This window comes from Salvelinus fontinalis, chromosome 1, assembly GCF_029448725.1.
Source record: "Salvelinus fontinalis isolate EN_2023a chromosome 1, ASM2944872v1, whole genome shotgun sequence".
Taxonomy (NCBI): domain Eukaryota; kingdom Metazoa; phylum Chordata; class Actinopteri; order Salmoniformes; family Salmonidae; genus Salvelinus; species Salvelinus fontinalis.
Window position 1 is genome coordinate 67015962 of NC_074665.1, and position 19061 is coordinate 67035022.

General features: G+C 45.8%; 1 protein-coding gene across 3 annotated transcripts in view; it reads left to right on the plus strand.

Moving 5' to 3' along the window:
• Window positions 1-19061, plus strand: part of LOC129860196 (CUB and sushi domain-containing protein 1-like) — a 588526-nt gene that overhangs the window by 491429 nt on the left and 78036 nt on the right. For all 3 annotated transcript variants that reach the window (XR_008760312.1, XM_055930581.1, XM_055930589.1), the window contains exons 35-36: window positions 929-1053; window positions 1501-1597. Coding sequence is in view for 2 of the 3 variants with exons in the window: in XM_055930581.1 (XP_055786556.1) it covers window positions 929-1053; window positions 1501-1597 (222 nt within the window). In the remaining variant the exon portion in view is untranslated. The remainder of the gene's footprint in view (window positions 1-928; window positions 1054-1500; window positions 1598-19061) is intronic.

Genomic DNA, 19061 nt, shown 5'->3' on the forward strand with positions numbered 1-19061 from the left:
TGTCACCTCGTTCGTTTCCGTTGGTAGATTAGTGGGGTTCCGTGTGGTAGAGGGGATCGATCCAATTGGCAAAATAGATATAGTGACCCAAGAAAGAAAAAAGAAAAAAATTGTCCGGTATACTTATTTAGATAGCAGCCGATAAGACAGCTAATAATTAGCAGATGGGTATTCAGAAACGTCGCAATGGAAAAGCCTGTTGAAACCACCTCGGACAATTACGTCGGCAGACCAGCCGTGATGGATCGGCGGGGCTCCGTGTCGGCAATAAAGGGTCCAGTCCAATTGGCAAAAGAGGTATTGTAGCCCAAGAATTCGCTGGTAGACCTCTTCGGCTAGCCGGCAGATGGGCCAAGCTCGAGGCTAGCTCAAGGCTAACTGGTGCTTGTTTCGGGACAGAGGTGTTAGCCAGTAGTAGCCAGTCGGTTGCAGCTAGCTAGTTAGCTACGATGATCCGGTGTAATTGTCCAGAGCTTGCGTCAGGAATCCGGTGATGTGGTAGAGAAAAAGCAGTCCTATATGCTCTGGGTTGATATCGCGCCTGCAGACTGGCAGGTATTGGCCCGAGCTGAAGCTGGCTGGTGTCCGAGTTAAGGGTGAAGACCGCAGCAGTGGCTAACTGACTACTAGCTAGTAGCTAGTTATCTGGCTAGCTTCTGATTGGGGTTACGGTTCTAAAGTATAAAAAATAGCAGATCCGTACCACATTGGGTGAGGCGGGTTGCGGGAATGTATATTCAGTTCCTAGATGGAAAGTGAAAGCAACATACTAAGATATTGGTGAGTGATGTGATTCTTTAGTCACAATAATGTTCTGCATAGAAATTATTCAAATTTACCCTGGTTGTCTTGTCTCACCATGTGTACAGGAACCTGGCATGTGCCCCATTCAGTGTGATTTTACTTTCCCCTCTGTTTCGCTCCCCAGTTCCATGCAGCGGTAATCTGACAGAGAGAAGAGGCACAATCCTCTCCCCGGAATTCCCAGAACCCTATGGGAACAGCTTGAACTGTGTGTGGAAAATCATTGTCACCGAAGGAGCTGGGATTCAGGCAAGTACAAAAGGGTCAGGTTTGAACTCATCAAAAGCAATAAGTTCCTCTGACAGAGAGAAGATAGGGAAAATGTATTTTGAGTGACAGGCTGTAGCAAATATTAACCGGCAGTCATCCTACTGAGAAGAAAATAAAATTAGACTGGCTACGTAGGTTTAAATTTGACCTGCTGCCAACAGAAGTAGTTTAAAATCACACAAAAAACAGCTGAATTACTATCGCTATTGATCGTGCCACAATGAGAACAACTTTTTTTCTGACATTTTTCTTACAAAGGAACAGTATAAAACCTGGGTTTATGTTTATAATGCTTTAGCAGGAAAAAAAACTTCCCCTCGATAAAAAACACCAGTCTCTCAACTAACCATCACAAATGCTTGTCCTTTCAGAGAGAAGGCAGGTACATCATTTTTGTCACTCTATTTATTTTCATTTATTTTGCAGATCCAGGTGATGAGCTTTGCCACCGAGCACAATTGGGATTCCTTGGAAATCTATGATGGACGGGACATGACAGCTCCTAAACTTGGAAGCTTTTCAGGTGGAAATTGGATCACTTAATCACGCATTGAACCGCAAATTTCCCCTTCATTCTATCTGAGAGATCATATCTGTGTGCAATATAATACTTCTTCCGAATTAGGTTTCATGTGTTCTACAGAATTCTTACAGGCCTTTAATTTTGAAGACCACAGTAAAATGAAATCCACTCATTTTTATCTTCCGTAGTTCCTCCAGGGGACTGAACATTGATTTGTCTCCAATACTTTTCTGTGCCATCTTTTACACAGCAGACCAATGTCCCTATTTTCATGTTGGACGACTAACAGTATCAGCTCCAGAGACCTTTTGAGATCCAGTTGGCTGTCATCTTGGCCTTCATTGCCTCTATGTTAATTCTAGTAACAGCATTCCCACAACTTAACAGCTGTGTATGCTATCCAATGAACATTTTGAATGCTATGGCTGTATTAGGCATGATCAGTGATACATATGGGCCTTATTAAAATAGAAAATAGAGGAAGCTTCCCCTGTCTGGCAAATGTTTGGGTTTATCAATCTTGACTAGATCCACTAGTTCATGATTTTCAGTGTGTGTACGTCATTTTAAATGAGTCAGTAAGCGAGGCCAGTTGGGGAAGAAGCTAATGATTGACATCTACATTGGGGACAGTTGGGAACTCAGCAACCCTGAACTCACATGCCTGGTGCACCAGTGGGCGGAGGGTGTCTTGACTTAAGTCTGTCCTCCTTTAGCCTAACCCGATCATGCTAAATGAGAACTGATAGGTGTTAGCCCAGTGGGCGTGTTAAACTGTGGGAGATTTCCATGGCAGGTTTAAAGTTCTCAAGATTTCCTATCTTTGGCCTTTTAGGATGTACTCCTGTGGGTCAAAACTACACATCCTTAGATGTAAATTGTGGATGTGAGAATGGGTGCAAAAATATAATAATAATAATAATAAATAAAAAAAATATATATACAGTACCAGTCAAAAGTTCGGACACACCTACTCATTCAAGGGTTTTTCTTTATTTGACTATTTTCTGCATTGTAGAATTATAGTGAAGGCATCAAAACTATGAAATAACACAAATATAATCATGTAGTAAGCAAAAAAGTGTTAAAGAAATCAAATATATTTTATATTTGAGATTCTTCAAAGTAGCCACCCTTTGCCTTGATTACAGCTTTGCACACTCTTGGCATTCTCTGAACCAGCTTCACCTGGAATGCTTTTCCCCCACATATGCTGAGCATTTGTTGGCTGCATTTCCTTCACTCTGCAGTCCAACTCATCCCAAACCATCTCAATTGAGTTGAGGTTGGGTAATTGTGGAGGCCAGGTCATCTTATGCCACACTCCATCACTCTCCTTCTTGGTCAAATAGCAATTACACAACCTGGAGGGTTGTTGGGTCATTGTCCTGTTGAAAAACAAATGATAGTCCCACTAAGCACAAACCAGATGGGATGGTGTATCGCTGCAGAATGCTGTGGTTTCTATGCTGTTTAAGTATGCCTTGAATTTTAAATAAATCACTGAGAGTGTCACCAGCAAAGCACCCCCACACCATAACAACTCCTCCTCCATGCTTCACGGTGGGAACCACACATGCGGAGATCATCCGTTCACCTACTCTGTGTCTCACAAAGTGGTTGGAACCAAAAATCTCATTTGGACTCATCAGACCAAAGGACAGACTTCCACCGGTCTAATGTTGATTGCTCGTGTTTCTTGGCCCAAGCAAGTCTCTTATTTTTATTGGTGTCCTTTAGTAGTGGTTTCTTTGCAGGAAATCGACCACGAAGGCCTGATTCACACAGTCTCCACTGAACAGTTGATGTTGAGATGTGTCTGTTACTTGAACTCTGTGAAGCATTTATTTGTGCTGCAATTTCTGAGGCTGGTAACTCTAATTAACTTATTTTCTTCAGCAGAGGTAACTCTGGGTCTTCCTTTCCTGTGGCGATCCTCATGAGAGCCAGTTTCATCATAGCGCTTGATGGTTTCTGCGACTGCACTTGAAGAAACTTTAACATTTCTTGAGATTTTACGTATTGACTGACCTTTATGTCTTAAAATAATGATGGACTGTCGTTTCTCTTTTCTTATTTGAGCTGTTCTTGCCATAATATGGACTTGGTCTTTTACCAAATAGGGCTATCTTTTGTATACCACACCTACCTTGTCACAACACAACTAATTGGCTCAAACGCATTAAGAAGGAAATAAATTCCACAAATTAACTTTTAACAAGGCACACCTGTTAATTGAAATGCATTCCAGGTGACTACCTCATGAAGCTGGATGAGAGAATGCCAAGAGTGTGCAAATCTGTCATCAAGGCAAAGGGTGGCTACTTTGAAGTATCTCAAATATAGAAAATAGTACAAATAAAGAAAAACCCTTGAATGAGTAGGTGTGTCCACATTTTTGACTGGTATATATATGCCACTCGCACTTGATCCCTCCCACTAGCACTGACTTTGCTGATAGCTACTTCATTACTATAACTGAGGAAATGTGGTTGTCCCACCTAGCTATCTTAAAATGAATGCACTAACTGTAAGTTGCTCTGGATAGAGCAACTCCAAAACTGACTAAAATGTACATGTAAAATGTGCATATCTGTTAGCCTGGTCTCCCCAGCAGGAGAGTAAGAAGGGAGTCTTCTGCAGGGGGAATGGGGGATTAACCTTTTTTTGTACCTCCCAATGGAGATTCATGTGCCCATGTCTCAAACAATGCCTTCTACAAGCCTGTAATGAACTCTGCTAGTGTCATGACAACAGGCTTTCCAAAGGTCAGGCAACTATGGAGTTCAGTTGCTGGAACAGAGCAAATGGAATGGCATCAAACACATGGAAATTAGGTGTTTGATGTATTTGATACCATTCCTCCTATTCCACTCCAGCCATTACCACGAGCCCATCCTCCCAATTTAAGGTGCCACCAACCTCCTGTGATGGAGTTGTGTGTGCTTTAAGGCAAAGTGTTAATGCCCAGATCTCATGCTGAATACATTGGTTCACTTTCCACCACCGAAAAAAGGTTGTCTGGCCCATCTTGCGAATTAATAAATAATGATGCCAGAGAGCACCTGGTTACAGGTGCGTAAGAATCGGAAGGAAAATACAATGCTAATTTGGCTCCATTTTGAACTTGGTTCTCCAGATGGTACAGCCACTGAGTCATCTCTAACACTGGTGAAATATCTCCAAATCAGCAATCAGTGACATTAGGAGAGGATAAGAGAGAGGGGAGGGGTGAAGGCCGTATTGTGTGCGATGACACATTAAGATGCACAGTTTCCTCCATCGTTGTGTGGTCCGCCATTACATCCTTGACACCCTCACCCATTATAATCAGGCTTTTCATTCTACTTTTAGTAACAAATCCTTTAGGATAATTATCTTAATTAAACTGTCAAAAATGCTTTGTGTTCTCTGTCTCCCTTTGCATGATGTATTATATAGGATTAATCACACTTCATCAAATACCAATTAAATTACAATTGAATGAGTTATCATTTTTTGTTTACCTCTATTTTTACCACTATCACCTATTACCACTATTAACATTGGTCTGTAAAACGTGCAAATAATGAGGATATGCTGTTGAAAAATTGGTAGGTAAAGATAGGTAAAGATCAAGACAAAGGTGATGATCGTGGACTACAGGAAAAGGAGGGCTGTGCACTCCCCCATTCTCATCGATGGGCTGTAGTGGAGCAGACTGAGAGCTTCAAGCTCCTTGGTCTACATCCCCAACAAACTTTCATGGTCCAAACACACCAAGACAGTAGTGAAGAGGGCACGACAATGCCTAATCGCCCTCAGGAGACTGAAAAGATTTGGCATGGGTCCTTGGATCCTCAAAACGTTCTACAGCTGCACCATCGAGAGCATCCTGACTGGTTGCATCACCGCCTAGTATAGGATCTGCTCTGCCTCCGACTGCAAGGCGCTACAGAGCGTAGTACGTACGGCCCAGTATGTCACTGGGACCAAGCTTCCTGCCATCCAGGACCTCTATACTAGGCGGTGTCAGAGGAAGGCCCTAAAAATTGTCAACGACTCCAGCCACCGTAGTCATAGACTGTTCTCTCTGCTACCGCACTGCTAGCGGTACCGGAGCAACACGTCTAGGTCCAAAAGGCTTCTTAACAGCTTCTACCCCCAAGCCATAAGACTGCTGAACAGTTGATCAAATGGCAGCTATTTGCATTGACCCCCTCCTTTTTCTACGCTGCTTATTATCTATGCATAGTCACTTTACCCCTACCTGCATGTACATATCTCAATTACCTCGACTAACCTGTCCCCCCACACATTGACTCGTTACCGGTACTCCCTGTATACAGTGAGGGAAAAGGGTATTTGATCCCCTGCTGATTTTGTACGTTTGCCCACTGACAAAGAAATGATCAGTCTATAATTTTAATGGTAGGTTTATTTGAACAGTGAGAGACAGAATAACAACAAAAAAATCCAGAAAAACGCATGTCAAAAATGTTATAAAATTATTTGCATTTTAATGAGGGAAATAAGTATTTGACCCCCTCTCAATCAGAAAGATTTCTGGCTCCCAGGTGTCTTTTATACAGGTAACGAGCTGAGATTAGGAGCACACTCTTAAAGGTGTTACCTGTATAAAAGACACATGTCCACAGAAGCAATCAATCAATCAGATTCCAAACTCTCCACCCTGGCCAAGACCAAAGAGCTCTCCAAGGATGTCAGGGACAAGATTGTAGACCTACACAAGGCTGGAATGGGCTACAAGACCATCGCCAAGCAGCTTGGTGATAAGGTGACAACAGTTGGTGCGATTATTCGCAAATGCAAGAAACACAAAAGAATTGTCAATCTCCCTCGGCCTGGGGCTCCACTCACCTTGTGGAGTTGCAATGATCATGAGAACGGTGAGGAATCAGCCCAGAACTACACGGGAGGATCTTGTCAATGATCTCAAGGCAGCTGGGACCATAGTCACCAAGAAAACAATTGGTAACACACTACGCCGTGAAGGACTGAAATCCTGCAGCGCCCGCAAGGTCCCCCTGCTCAAGAAAGCACATATACATGCCTGTCTGAAGTTTGCCAATGAACATCTGAATGATTCAGAGGACAACTGGGTGAAAGCATTGTGGTCAGATGAGACCAAAATGGAGCTCTTTGGCATCAACTCAACTCGCCGTGTTTGGAGGAGGAGGAATGCTTCCTATGACCCCAAGAACACCATCCACACCGTCAAACATGGAGGTGGAAATATTATGCTTTGGAGGTGTTTTTCTGCTAAGGGGACAGGACAACTTCACCGCATCAAATGGACGATGGACGGGGCCATGTACCATCAAATCTTGGCTGAGAACCTCCTTCCATCAGCCAGGGCATTGAATATGGGTTGTGGATGTGTTTTCCAGCATGACAATGACCCAAAACACATGGCCAAGGCAACAAAGGAGTGGCTCAAGAAGAAGCACATTAAGGTCCTGGAGTGGCCTAGCCAGTTTCCAGACCTTAATCCCATAGAAAATCTGTGGAGGGAGCTGAAGGTTCGAGTTGCCAAACGTCAGCCTCGAAACCTTAATGACTTGGAGAAGATCTGCAAAGAGGACTGGGACAAAATCCCTCCTGAGATGTGTGCAAACCTGGTGGCCAACTACAAGAAACCTCTGACCTCTGTGATTGCCAATAAGGGTTTTGCCACCAAGTACTAAGTCATGTTTTGCAGAGGGGTCAATACTTATTTCACTCATTAAAATGCTAATCAATTTATAACATTTTTGACATGTGTTTTTCTGGATTTTTTTGTTGTTATTCTGTCTCTCACTGTTCAAATAAACCTACCATTAAAATTATAGACTGATAATTTCTTTGTCAGTGGGCAAACGTACAGAATCAGCAGGGGATCAAATACCCTTTTCCCTCACTGTATAGCCTCCTTATTGTTATTTTATTGTTGCACTTTCTTTTTTTAATTATTAAAAATATTTTCTTAAAACTGCATTGTTGGTTATAGGCTTGTAAGTAAGTAAGTAAGCATTTCACAGTAAGCTCTACTACACCTGTTGTATTCGGCACGTGACAAATACAGTTTGATTTGATTTAAATGTGAAATTTGTTGACAAAGTCTCTGTCCAATTACTCTAGCTGCTGTCGTTGCATAGTTTGGTATTCCTAGACTGGAATATGAATAACAGATTGTGGCTTTAATGACTTGCTGTAAATACTTACATTTGAAGCATGATTCATTTGTGATTGATGGAAATATAGGGCTCCGAAGTTGCTCATTTACTGTTGCCGTCCCTAGATAGGGACAGTTTGTCTGGATACCTTTCTCATTCTGTGGCCCTGGCATTTATTGATGGTTTTGCTTCATCATGTTTAGAGATGAATGCCCAGTGGTTAATGTTGATATTTCTTTTAATTGTACTACATGATTGGTTTTCCTTGTAAACATTTCAACCAAATGAGCCATAATTACAAAAATAAAATTACCCTGCTTCCTGGCTGAAAGTTCACATCAAGAATTTCTTAAATCATAGCACGGTTCTAGACTCCCTAATCACATGTACATTCTAAGTATGCCAGATTTAATCCCACAAAATACATTTTAAACTCATGTGATTTATCTGACAAGCTCTATAAATGCTGGAGATGCCTGTCTCACTAATATATATGATGGACCTCTGAATAGCTGGACATTGGATGAGCTCTACGGAGCTGTCAAACTTAATCCCAAAATGATTAGTCAAGTCATTCAAGCGTAAAGAAGCATTTTACAGACCCCAATCATCAGCATAATGGACTATCTTATACCGTCCCGTTCTTCTACTGCCACGCTATGCTGGATCCCATTACATTACAGAAGCCTATTGCAAAGTGGGTGGCTCACTAACATGATTTGCAGGTGACCATATGTTAATATCTATCAAGTCAGTATTTTCCATGAGAGCTTTATTATTTAATCAGATTAATTAATGTGAATGAATATAAACGTTGTTCGTATTTGGTCAGTCAACAGTTTGTCATGAATGAGTAAAGGGCATTTTGCCATCTCATAGCATAGCTCTAAAACCTGTGAAGATGGCTCGAATGGAGGATAAACATGTCATATGTTTGACATTGTTGAAAAGCCTAACAATTATTGTTTTCTTTAACTACAGTCGGGCAAAAAAGTATTTAGTCAGCCACCAATTGTGCAAGTTCTCCCACTTAAAAAGATGAGAGAGGTCTGTAATTTTCATCATAGGTACACTTCAACTATGACAGACAAAAAGAGAGAAAAAAAATCCAGAAAATCACATTGTAGGATTTTTAATGAATTTATTGCAAATTATGGTGGAAAATAAGTATTTGGTCACCTACAAAAAAGCAAGATTTCTGGCTCTCACAGACCTGTAAATTATTCTTTAAGAGGCTCCTCTGTCCTCCACTCGTTACCTGTATTAATGGCACCTGTTTGAACTTGTTATCAGTATAAAAGACTCCAAACTCCACTATGGCCAAGACCAAAGAGCTGTCAAAGGACACCAGAAACAAAATTGTAGACCTGTACCAGGCTGGGAAGACTGAATCTGCAATAGGTAAGCAGCCGGGTTTGAAGAAATCAACTGTGGGAGCAATTATTAGGAAATGGAAGACATACAAGACCACTGATAATCTCCCTCGATCTGGGGCTCCACGCAAGATCTCACCCCGTGGGGTCAAAATGATCACAAGAACGGTGAGCAAAAATCCCAGAACCACATGGGGGGACCTAGTGAATGACCAGCAGAGAGCTGGGACAAAAGTAGCAAAGCCTACAATCAGTAACACACTACGCCGCCAGGGATTAAAATCCTGCAGTGCCAGACGTGTCCCCCTGCTTAAGCCAGTACATGTCCAGGCCCGTCTGAAGTTTGCTAGAGAGCATTTGGATGATCCAGAAGAAGATTGGGAGAATGTCATATGGTCAGATGAAACCAAAATAGAACTTTTTGGTAAAAACTCAACTTGTCGTGTTTGGAGGACAAAGATTGCTGAGTTGCTTCCAAAGAACACCATACCTACTGTGAAGCATGGGGGTGGAAACATCATGCTTTGGGGCTGTTTTTCTGCAAAGGGACCAGGACGACTGATCCGTTTAACCTCTAACGTCTCACAAACCCGGATCCGGGAGCACCCCCATCAAAAAAGCTGGCTAGCATAGCCTACCCCAAAGCCACAGGGATATCATATAATAAAATGTTCATGAAATCACAAGTCCAAGACACCAAATGAAAGATACACATCTTGTGAATCAAGCCATCATTTCTGATTTTTAAAATGTTTTACAGGGAAGACACAATATGTAAATCTATTAGCTAACCACGTTAGCAAAAGACACCACTTCTTTACTCCACCATTTTTTTACTCCATCAGTAGCTATCACAAATTCGACCAAATAAAGATATAAATAGCCACTAACCAAGAAACAACCTCATCAGATGACAGTCTGATAACATATTTATTGTATAGCATATGTTTTGTTAGAAAAAATTGCATATTTCAGGTATAAATCAGAGTTTACCATTGCAGCCACCATCACAACTCTCACCAAAGCGACTAGAATAACTACAGAGACCATTGTGTATTAGCTAATTACTCATCATAAAACATTTCTTAAAAATACACAGCGTACAGCAGATGAATCCAGCCAATATTTCAGATTTTCTAAGTGTTTTACAGCGAAAACACAATATAGCGTTATATTAGCTTACCACAATAGCCAACCACACAACAGCATTGATTCAAGGCAAAAATAGCGATAACGTATAAACCACCAAAATATATAAATTTTTTCACTAACCTTCTCAGAATTCTTCAGATGACAGTCCTATAACATCATATTACACAATGCATATAGAGTTTGTTCGAAAATGTGCATATTTAGCGGCACAATTCGTGGTTATACAATGTGATTAGTGGCCAAAACTTCAAGAAATCTGTCCGGCGCCATCTTGGAAAGACACCTATTCTAATCGAAAACTATTCATAAACTTGACTAAAAAGATACAGGTTGGACAGCAATTGAAAGACAAATTAGTTCTTAATGCAATCGCTGGGTTACATTTTTTAAATTAACGTTACTTCAAAATACAGTGTGCGATAAAGCAAGGCTGCACTGCAAGTAATGGCGGCTTATGCATTTGACTTTTTTCAACAGAACAACGAATTATCAGCATAAATAGTTCTTACTTTTTGCTGAACTCTCATCAGAATCTTGGGAAAGGTGTCCTTTGTCCAAAAGAATCGTTGCTCGGTTGTGGAATGTCGTCTTCAACGTTGCAATTAGCAGTAAACATTAGACATGTGGGCCAGAGATACCCAACTTCCTACAACGCCACGAAAATAAATACCCGGAAATCGCAATATACTGACATAAACTGATATAAGTCGGTTCAAAATAACAAGATTATGATGTCTTTAAAGCCTATATCGAATAAAAACACAGCCGGAAATGTCTAAGATCTATAACCGATGCTTCTAGTAGAATGTGCCAAGGTCCTCAGTGCGTCAGAGCGAAGGGGAAAAGAACGATACACGTCTTTGCCAAGTCATTTATAACCTTTGGGATCTACGTAGAGACTCCATTTCAAGTCTCCCTATTCGCTAACAACCAGGGGAAGGCGTATGCAGTGCATCTCAACCAATTGGAGACAGGCAGAGTTATACACAGGTCTCAGAGCAGGTTGGAAAATTTGGCATTCTCACATCCACATGGGAAAATTGCTCTAAGTCCAGTTCTGTTTCACTCACAGATATAATTCAAACGGTTTTAGAAACTAGAGTGTTTTCTATCCAATAGTAATAATAATATGCATATTGTACGAGTAAGAATTGAGTACGAGGCAGTTTAATTTGGGAACGTCATAATTACAAAGTGCTAACAGCTCCCCCTATAGGAAAGAATGAATGGGTCCATGTATCGTGAGATTTTGAGTGAAAACCTCCTTCCATCAGCAAGGGCATTGAAGATGAAACATGGCTGGGTCTTTCAGCATGACAATGATCCCAAACACACCGCCCGGGCAACGAAGGAGTGGCTTCGTAAGAAGTATTTCAAGGTCCTGGAGTGGCCTAGCCAGTCTCCAGATCTCAACCCCATAGAAAATATTTGGAGGGAGTTGAAATTCCATGTTGCCCAGCAACAGCCCCAAAACATCACTGCTCTAGAGATCTGCATGGAGGAATGGGCCAAAATACCAGCAACAGTGTGTGAAAACCTTGTGAAGACTTACAGAAAACGTTTGACCTCTGTCATTGCCAACAAAGGGTATATAACAAAGTATTGAGATAAACTTTTGTTATTGACCAAATACTTATTTTCCACCATAATTTGCAAATAAATTCATTAAAAATCCTACAATGTAATTTTCTGGATTTTTTTTCTCATTTTGTCTGTCATAGTTGAAATGTGATATGATGAAAATTACAGGCCTCTCATCTTTTTAAGTGGGAGAACTTGCACAATTGGTGGCTGACTAAATACCTTTTTGCCCCACTGTATGTCAAAGAACTTGTGAGCTGGGGTTTGAACATAATATATAAAAGCCTGCTAGTGAACTGGTGTATCAACAGAATTTGTTAATGTATCTTTAAACTGCCCAGGGGAGTTTCAACATTTCTTTATTAAACTGACCGATGCCGAAGACACCAGAGATGTATTGCTATTGTTAAGTTTGATACAAGTGATGAATGACACTGTTTCAGGTTATATAACAGACTCTTTTTCAACAGCATGTTTGCTTACACATAGTGAACACTATGTTCTGATTTTTAGCAGCCTGAGCCAAAGGATATCATCCCAAAACAAAGGATATCACTCATTAATTACTCTACCACCCCGATAGACTCCTGTGAGCTCTGTAGACTTTTTTAAAGGCATCCTTGAGAGGAAGTTGCCGCCCCTATTTCGACGTAATTCCTGTCCTAGAGAGGAAATGCTTGTTTAGGTTCTACCTCCGAAGAATGACGTATGGCTCCTAATACATATTCGCGAATTGGGGATGGAAACGTGGTGATTTCCACGTGAAGTGGAGAAAAAACACTAGGGCACTGACAGCTGTCAGTGTAGCTAGCTAGAATGCTAACATTTACATTTACATTTAAGTCATTTAGCAGACGCTCTTATCCAGAGCGACTTACAAATTGGCGCATTCACCTTATGACATCCAGTGGAACAGCCACTTTACAATAGTGCATCTAAATCTTTTAAGGGGGGGGAGGGGGGGTCAGAAGGATTACTTTATCCTATCCTAGGTATTCCTTAAAGAGGTGGGGTTTCAGGTGTCTCCGGAAGGTGGTGATTGACTCCGCTGTCCTGGCGTCGTGAGGGAGTTTGTTCCACCATTGGGGTGCCAGAGCAGCGAACAGTTTTGACTGGGCTGAGCGGGAACTGTACTTCCTCAGTGGTAGGGAGGCGAGCAGGCCAGAGGTGGATGAACGCAGTGCCCTTGTTTGGGTGTAGGGCCTGATCAGAGCCTGAAGGTACTGAGGTGCCGTTCCCCTCACAGCTCCGTAGGCAAGCACCATGGTCTTGTAGCGGATGCGAGCTTCAACTGGAAGCCAGTGGAGAGAGCGGAGGAGCGGGGTGACGTGAGAGAACTTGGGAAGGTTGAGCACCAGACGGGCTGCGGCGTTCTGGATGAGTTGTAGGGGTTTAATGGCACAGGCAGGGAGCCCAGCCAACAGTGAGTTGCAGTAATCCAGACGGGAGATGACAAGTGCCTGGATTAGGACCTGCGCCGCTTCCTGTGTGAGGCAGGGTCGTACTCTGCGGATGTTGTAGAGCATGAACCTACAGGAACGGGCCACCGCCTTGATGTTAGTTGAGAACGACAGGGTGTTGTCCAGGATCACGCCAAGGTTCTTAGCGCTCTGGGAGGAGGACACAATGGAGTTGTCAACCGTGATGGCGAGATCATGGAACGGGCAGTCCTTCCCCGGGAGGAAGAGCAGCTCCGTCTTGCCGAGGTTCAGCTTGAGGTGGTGATCCGTCATCCACACTGATATGTCTGCCAGACATGCAGAGATGCGATTCGCCACCTGGTCATCAGAAGGGGGAAAGGAGAAGATTAATTGTGTGTCGTCTGCATAGCAATGATAGGAGAGACCATGTGAGGTTATGACAGAGCCAAGTGACTTGGTGTATAGCGAGAATAGGAGAGGGCCTAGAACAGAGCCCTGGGGGACACCAGTGGTGAGAGCACGTGGTGGGGAGACAGATTCTCGCCACGCCACCTGGTAGGAGCGACCTGTCAGGTAGGACGCAATCCAAGCGTGGGCCGCGCCGGAGATGCCCAACTCGGAGAGGGTGGAGAGGAGGATCTGATGGTTCACAGTATCGAAGGCAGCCGATAGGTCTAGAAGGATGAGAGCAGAGGAGAGAGAGTTAGCTTTAGCAGTGCGGAGCGCCTCCGTGATACAGAGAAGAGCAGTCTCAGTTGAATGACTAGTCTTGAAACCTGACTGATTTGGATCAAGAAGGTCATTCTGAGAGAGATAGCAGGAGAGCTGGCCAAGGACGGCACGTTTAAGAGTTTTGGAGAGAAAAGAAAGAAGGGATACTGGTCTGTAGTTGTTGACATCGGAGGGATCGAGTGTAGGTTTTTTCAGAAGGGGTGCAACTCTCGCTCTCTTGAAGACGGAAGGGACGTAGCCAGCGGTCAAGGATGAGTTGATGAGCGAGGTGAGGTAAGGGAGAAGGTCTCCGGAAATGGTCTGGAGAAGAGAGGAGGGGATAGGGTCAAGCGGGCAGGTTGTTGGGCGGCCGGCCGTCACAAGACGCGAGATTTCATCTGGAGAGAGAGGGGAGAAAGAGGTCAGAGCACAGGGTAGGGCAGTGTGAGCAGAACCAGCGGTGTCGTTTGACTTAGCAAACGAGGATCGGATGTCGTCGACCTTCTTTTCAAAATGGTTGACGAAGTCATCTGCAGAGAGGGAGGATGGGGGGGAGGGGGAGGAGGATTCAGGAGGGAGGAGAAGGTGGCAAAGAGCTTCCTAGGGTTAGAGGCAGATGCTTGGAATTTAGAGTGGTAGAAAGTTGGCTTTAGCAGCAGAGACAGAAGAGGAAAATGTAGAGAGGAGGGAGTGAAAGGATGCCAGGTCCGCAGGGAGGCGAGTTTTCCTCCATTTCCGCTCGGCTGCCCGGAGTCCTGTTCTGTGAGCTCGCAATGAGTCGTCGAGCCACGGAGCGAGAGGGGAGGACCGAGCCGGCCTGGAGGATAGGGGACATAGAGAGTCAAAGGATGCAGAAAGGGAGGAGAGGAGGGTTGAGGAGGCAGAATCAGGAGATAGGTTGGAGAAGGTTTGAGCAGAGGGAAGAGATGATAGGATGGAAGAGGAGAGAGTAGCGGGGGAGAGAGAGCGAAGGTTGGGACGGCGCGATACCATCTGAGTAGGGGCAGTGTGGGAAGTGTTGGATGAGAGCGAGAGGGAAAAGGATACAAGGTAGTGGTCGGAGACTTGGAGGGGAGTTGCAATGAGGTTAGTGGAAGAACAGCATCTAGTAAAGATGAGGTCAAGCGTATTGCCTGCCTTGTGAGTAGGGGGGGGTGAGAGGGTGAGGTCAAAAGAGGAGAGGAGTGGAAAGAATGAGGCAGAGAGGAATGAGTCAAAGGTAGACGTGGGGAGGTTAAAGTCACCCAGAACTGTGAGAGGTGAGCCGTCCTCAGGAAAGGAACTTATCAAGGCATCAAGCTCATTGATGAACTCTCCGAGGGAACCTGGAGGGCGATAAATGATAAGGATGTTAAGCTTGAAAGGGCTGGTAACTGTGACAGCATGGAATTCAAAGGAGGCGATAGACAGATGGGTAAGGGGAGAAAGAGAGAATGACTTGGGAGAAATGAGGATCCCGGTGCCACCACCCCGCTGACCAGAAGCTCTCGGGGTGTGCGAGAACACGTGGGCAGACGAAGAGAGAGCAGTAGGAGTAGCAGTGTTATCTGTGGTGATCCATGTTTCCGTCAGTGCCAAGAAGTCGAGGGACTGGAGGGAAGCATAGGCTGAGATGAACTCTGCCTTGTTGGCCGCAGATCGGCAGTTCCAGAGGCTACCGGAGACCTGGAACTCCACGTGGGTCGTGTTCGCTGGGACCACCAGGTTAGGGTGGCCGCGGCCACGCGGTGTGAAGCGTTTGTATGGTCTGTGCAGAGAGGAGAGAACAGGGATAGACAGACGCATAGTTGACAGGCTACAGAAGAGGCTACGCTAATGCAAAGGAGATTGGAATGACAAGTGGACTACACGTCTCGAATGTTCAGAAAGTTAAGCTTACGTTGCAAAAATCTTATTGACTAAAATGATTAAAATGATACAGTACTGCTGAAGTAGGCTAGCTAGCAGTGGCTGCGTTGTTGACTTTGTTTGAAAGTGTAGCTGGCTAGGTAACCTCGATAGCTGGCTAGGTAACCTCGGTAACTGGCTAGATAATTAGTCTAAACTACACAATTGTCTTAGATACAAGGACAGCAAAGACAACTATGTAGCTAGCTAACACTAGCTAGCTAACACTACACTAATCAAATCGTTCCGTTGTAATGTAATAGTTTCTACAGTGTTGCTATTCGGTAGAAGTTGGCTAGCTAGCAGTGTTAGCAGTGTTAGCAGTGTTGACTAGCAGTGTTGACTAGGTAGGAGAACGGCAGCGCGGCGGACGAAAATAGCTGGCTAGCTAACCGATAATTACCTTATCTAGCTAGCTAACTATAGGTACTGTAACTGCCAAAATAAATGAAACACCAACATAAAGTGTATTAATAGGGCGTTGGACCACCATGAGCTGCCAGACAGCTTCAATGCACCTTGGCATAGATTCTACAGGTGTTTGGAACTCTATTGAAAGGATGCGACACCATTTTCCATGAGAAATTCCATCATTTGTTATCAAATCACATGGTTAGCAGATGTTAATGCGAGTGTAGCGAAATGCTTGTGGTATTCTGTTGGTGGTGGTGGAAAACGCTGTCACAGGCCGCTCCAGAATCTCCCATAAGTGTTCAATTGGGTTGAGATCTGGTGTTGGTGACTGACACACACACAACCTTTAAACCCCCTATGCTTCTTTGAGACCTCTCTTTCAAAATCACTGAGATCTCTTCTTCTAGCCATGGTAGACAAAATAATGGGCATTTTTATACATGACCCTAAGCATGGTGGGATGTTAATGGCAAAATTAACTCAGGAACCACACTTGTGTGGAAGTGTAAAGGTAGTCATTGTTGTTCTCCCCCTTAGACGAGAAGGAGCATGGATAGGACCAAGATGCGGATTGAGGGAAATAAGCCATCTTTTAATGAAAACAGCAAACAAGACACTACAAAACAACAAACGTGACTAACCTTCAACCGTCCATGTGTGGACACAGGAACAAACACCCACAAAACCCCAGTGAAACCCTGGCTGCCTTAGTATGACTCTCAATTAGAGACAAACGATACACACCTGTCTCTAATTGAGAATCATACCAGGCCGAACACAAAAACCAACCTAGAAATACAAAACATAGACTGCCCACCCAAAACACACGCCCTGACCATAAACACATACAAAAACAACATAAAACAGGTCAGGACCGTTACAGAACCCCCCCCTCAAGGTGCGAACGCCGGGCGCACCAGCACAAAGTCCAGGGGAGGGTCTGGGTGGGCAGTTGACCACGGTGGTGGCTCAGGCTGAGGGCGAGGTCCCCACCCCACCATAATCAATCCCCGCTTCTTTATCCCCCTCCCAATGACCACCCTCCCACTAACACCACCTAAATGAAGGGGCAGCACCGGGATAAGGGGCAGCACCGGGATAAGGGGCAGCACCGGGATAAGGGGCAGCACCGGGATAAGGGGCAGCACCGGGATAAGGGGCGGCAGGTCCTGGCTGAGGGACTCCGGCAGGTCCTGGCTGAGGGACTCCGGCAGGTCCTGGCTGAGGGACTCCGGCAGGTCCTGGCTGAGGGACTCCGGCAGGTCCTGGCTGAGGGACTCCGGCAGGTCCTGGCTGAGGGACTCCGGCAGGTCCTGGCTGAGGGACTCCGGCAGGTCCTGGCTGAGGGACTCCGGCAGGTCCTGGCTGAGGGACTCCGGCAGGTCCTGGCTGAGGGACTCCGGCAGGTCCTGGCTGAGGGACTCCGGCAGGTCCTGGCTGAGGGACTCCGGCAGGTCCTGGCTGAGGGACCCCGGCAGGTCCGGGCTGAGGGACCCCGGCAGGTCCGGGCTGAGGGACCCCGGCAGGTCCGGGCTGAGGGACCCCGGCAGGTCCGGGCTGAGGGACCCCGGCAGGTCCGGGCTGAGGGACCCCGGCAGGTCCGGGCTGAGGGACTCCGGCAGGTCCTGGCTGGACGGCTCTGGCAGGTCCTGGCTGGACGGCTCTGGCAGGTCCTGGCTGGACGGCTCTGGCAGGTCCTGGCTGGACGGCTCTGGCTGGTCATGGCAGGACGGCTCTGGCAGGTCCTGGCAGGACGGCTCTGGCTGGTCATGGCAGGACGGCTCTGGCTGGTCATGGCAGGACGGCTCTGGCTGACTGAGACGCACTATAGGCCTGGTGCGTGGTACCGGAACTGGAGGTACCGGGCTGAGGGCACGCACCTCAGGGCGAGTGCGGGGAACAGGAACTGGGCACACTGGACTCTCGTGGCGCACTCTAGGCCTGGTGCGTGGTACCGGAACTGGAGGTACCGGGCTGGAGACACGCACCATAGGGAGAGTGCGTGGAAGAGGAACAGGGCTCTGGAGATGCACTGGAAGCCTGGTGCGTGGTGTAGGCACTGGTGGTACTGAGCTGGGGTGGGAAGGTGGCGCCGGATATACCGGACCGTGAAGGAGGACACGTGCTCTTGAGCACCGAGCCTCCCCAACCTTACCAGGTTGAATGGTCCCCGTAGCCCTGCCAGTGCGGCGAGGTGGAATAGCCCGCACTGGGCTATGCAGGCGAACCGGGGACACCACCTGTAAGGCTGGTGCCATGTACGCCGGCCCGAGGAGACGTACTGGAGACCAGATACGTTGGGCCGGCTTCATGGCACTCGGCTCGATGCCCAACCTAGCACTCCCAGTGCGGCAAGGTGGAATAGCCCGCACTGGGCTAAGCACGCGTACTGGGGACACCGTGCGCTTTACCGCATAACACGGTGTCTGACCAGTACGACGCCCTCTTACTCCACGGCAAGCCCGGGGAGTTGGCTCAGGTATCCAACCCGGCTTCGCCACACTCCCCTTTAGCCCCCCCCCCCAAGACATTTTTGGGTGAGCCTCTCGGGCTTCCAGCCGCTCTGCCTTGCTTTTGCCTCATAAAACCTCCTCTCCGCTTTTGCTGCCTCCAGCTCCGCTTTGGGGCGGCGACACTCCTCTGGCTCTGCCCAGGGTCCTTCTCCGTCCAGAATCTCCTCCCAAGTCCATTCCTCTTTTCCCCATTGCTGTAGTTCCTTTTCTCTCTCCTCAATCCGCTTGGTCCTGTTGTGGTGGGTGTTTCTGTAAAG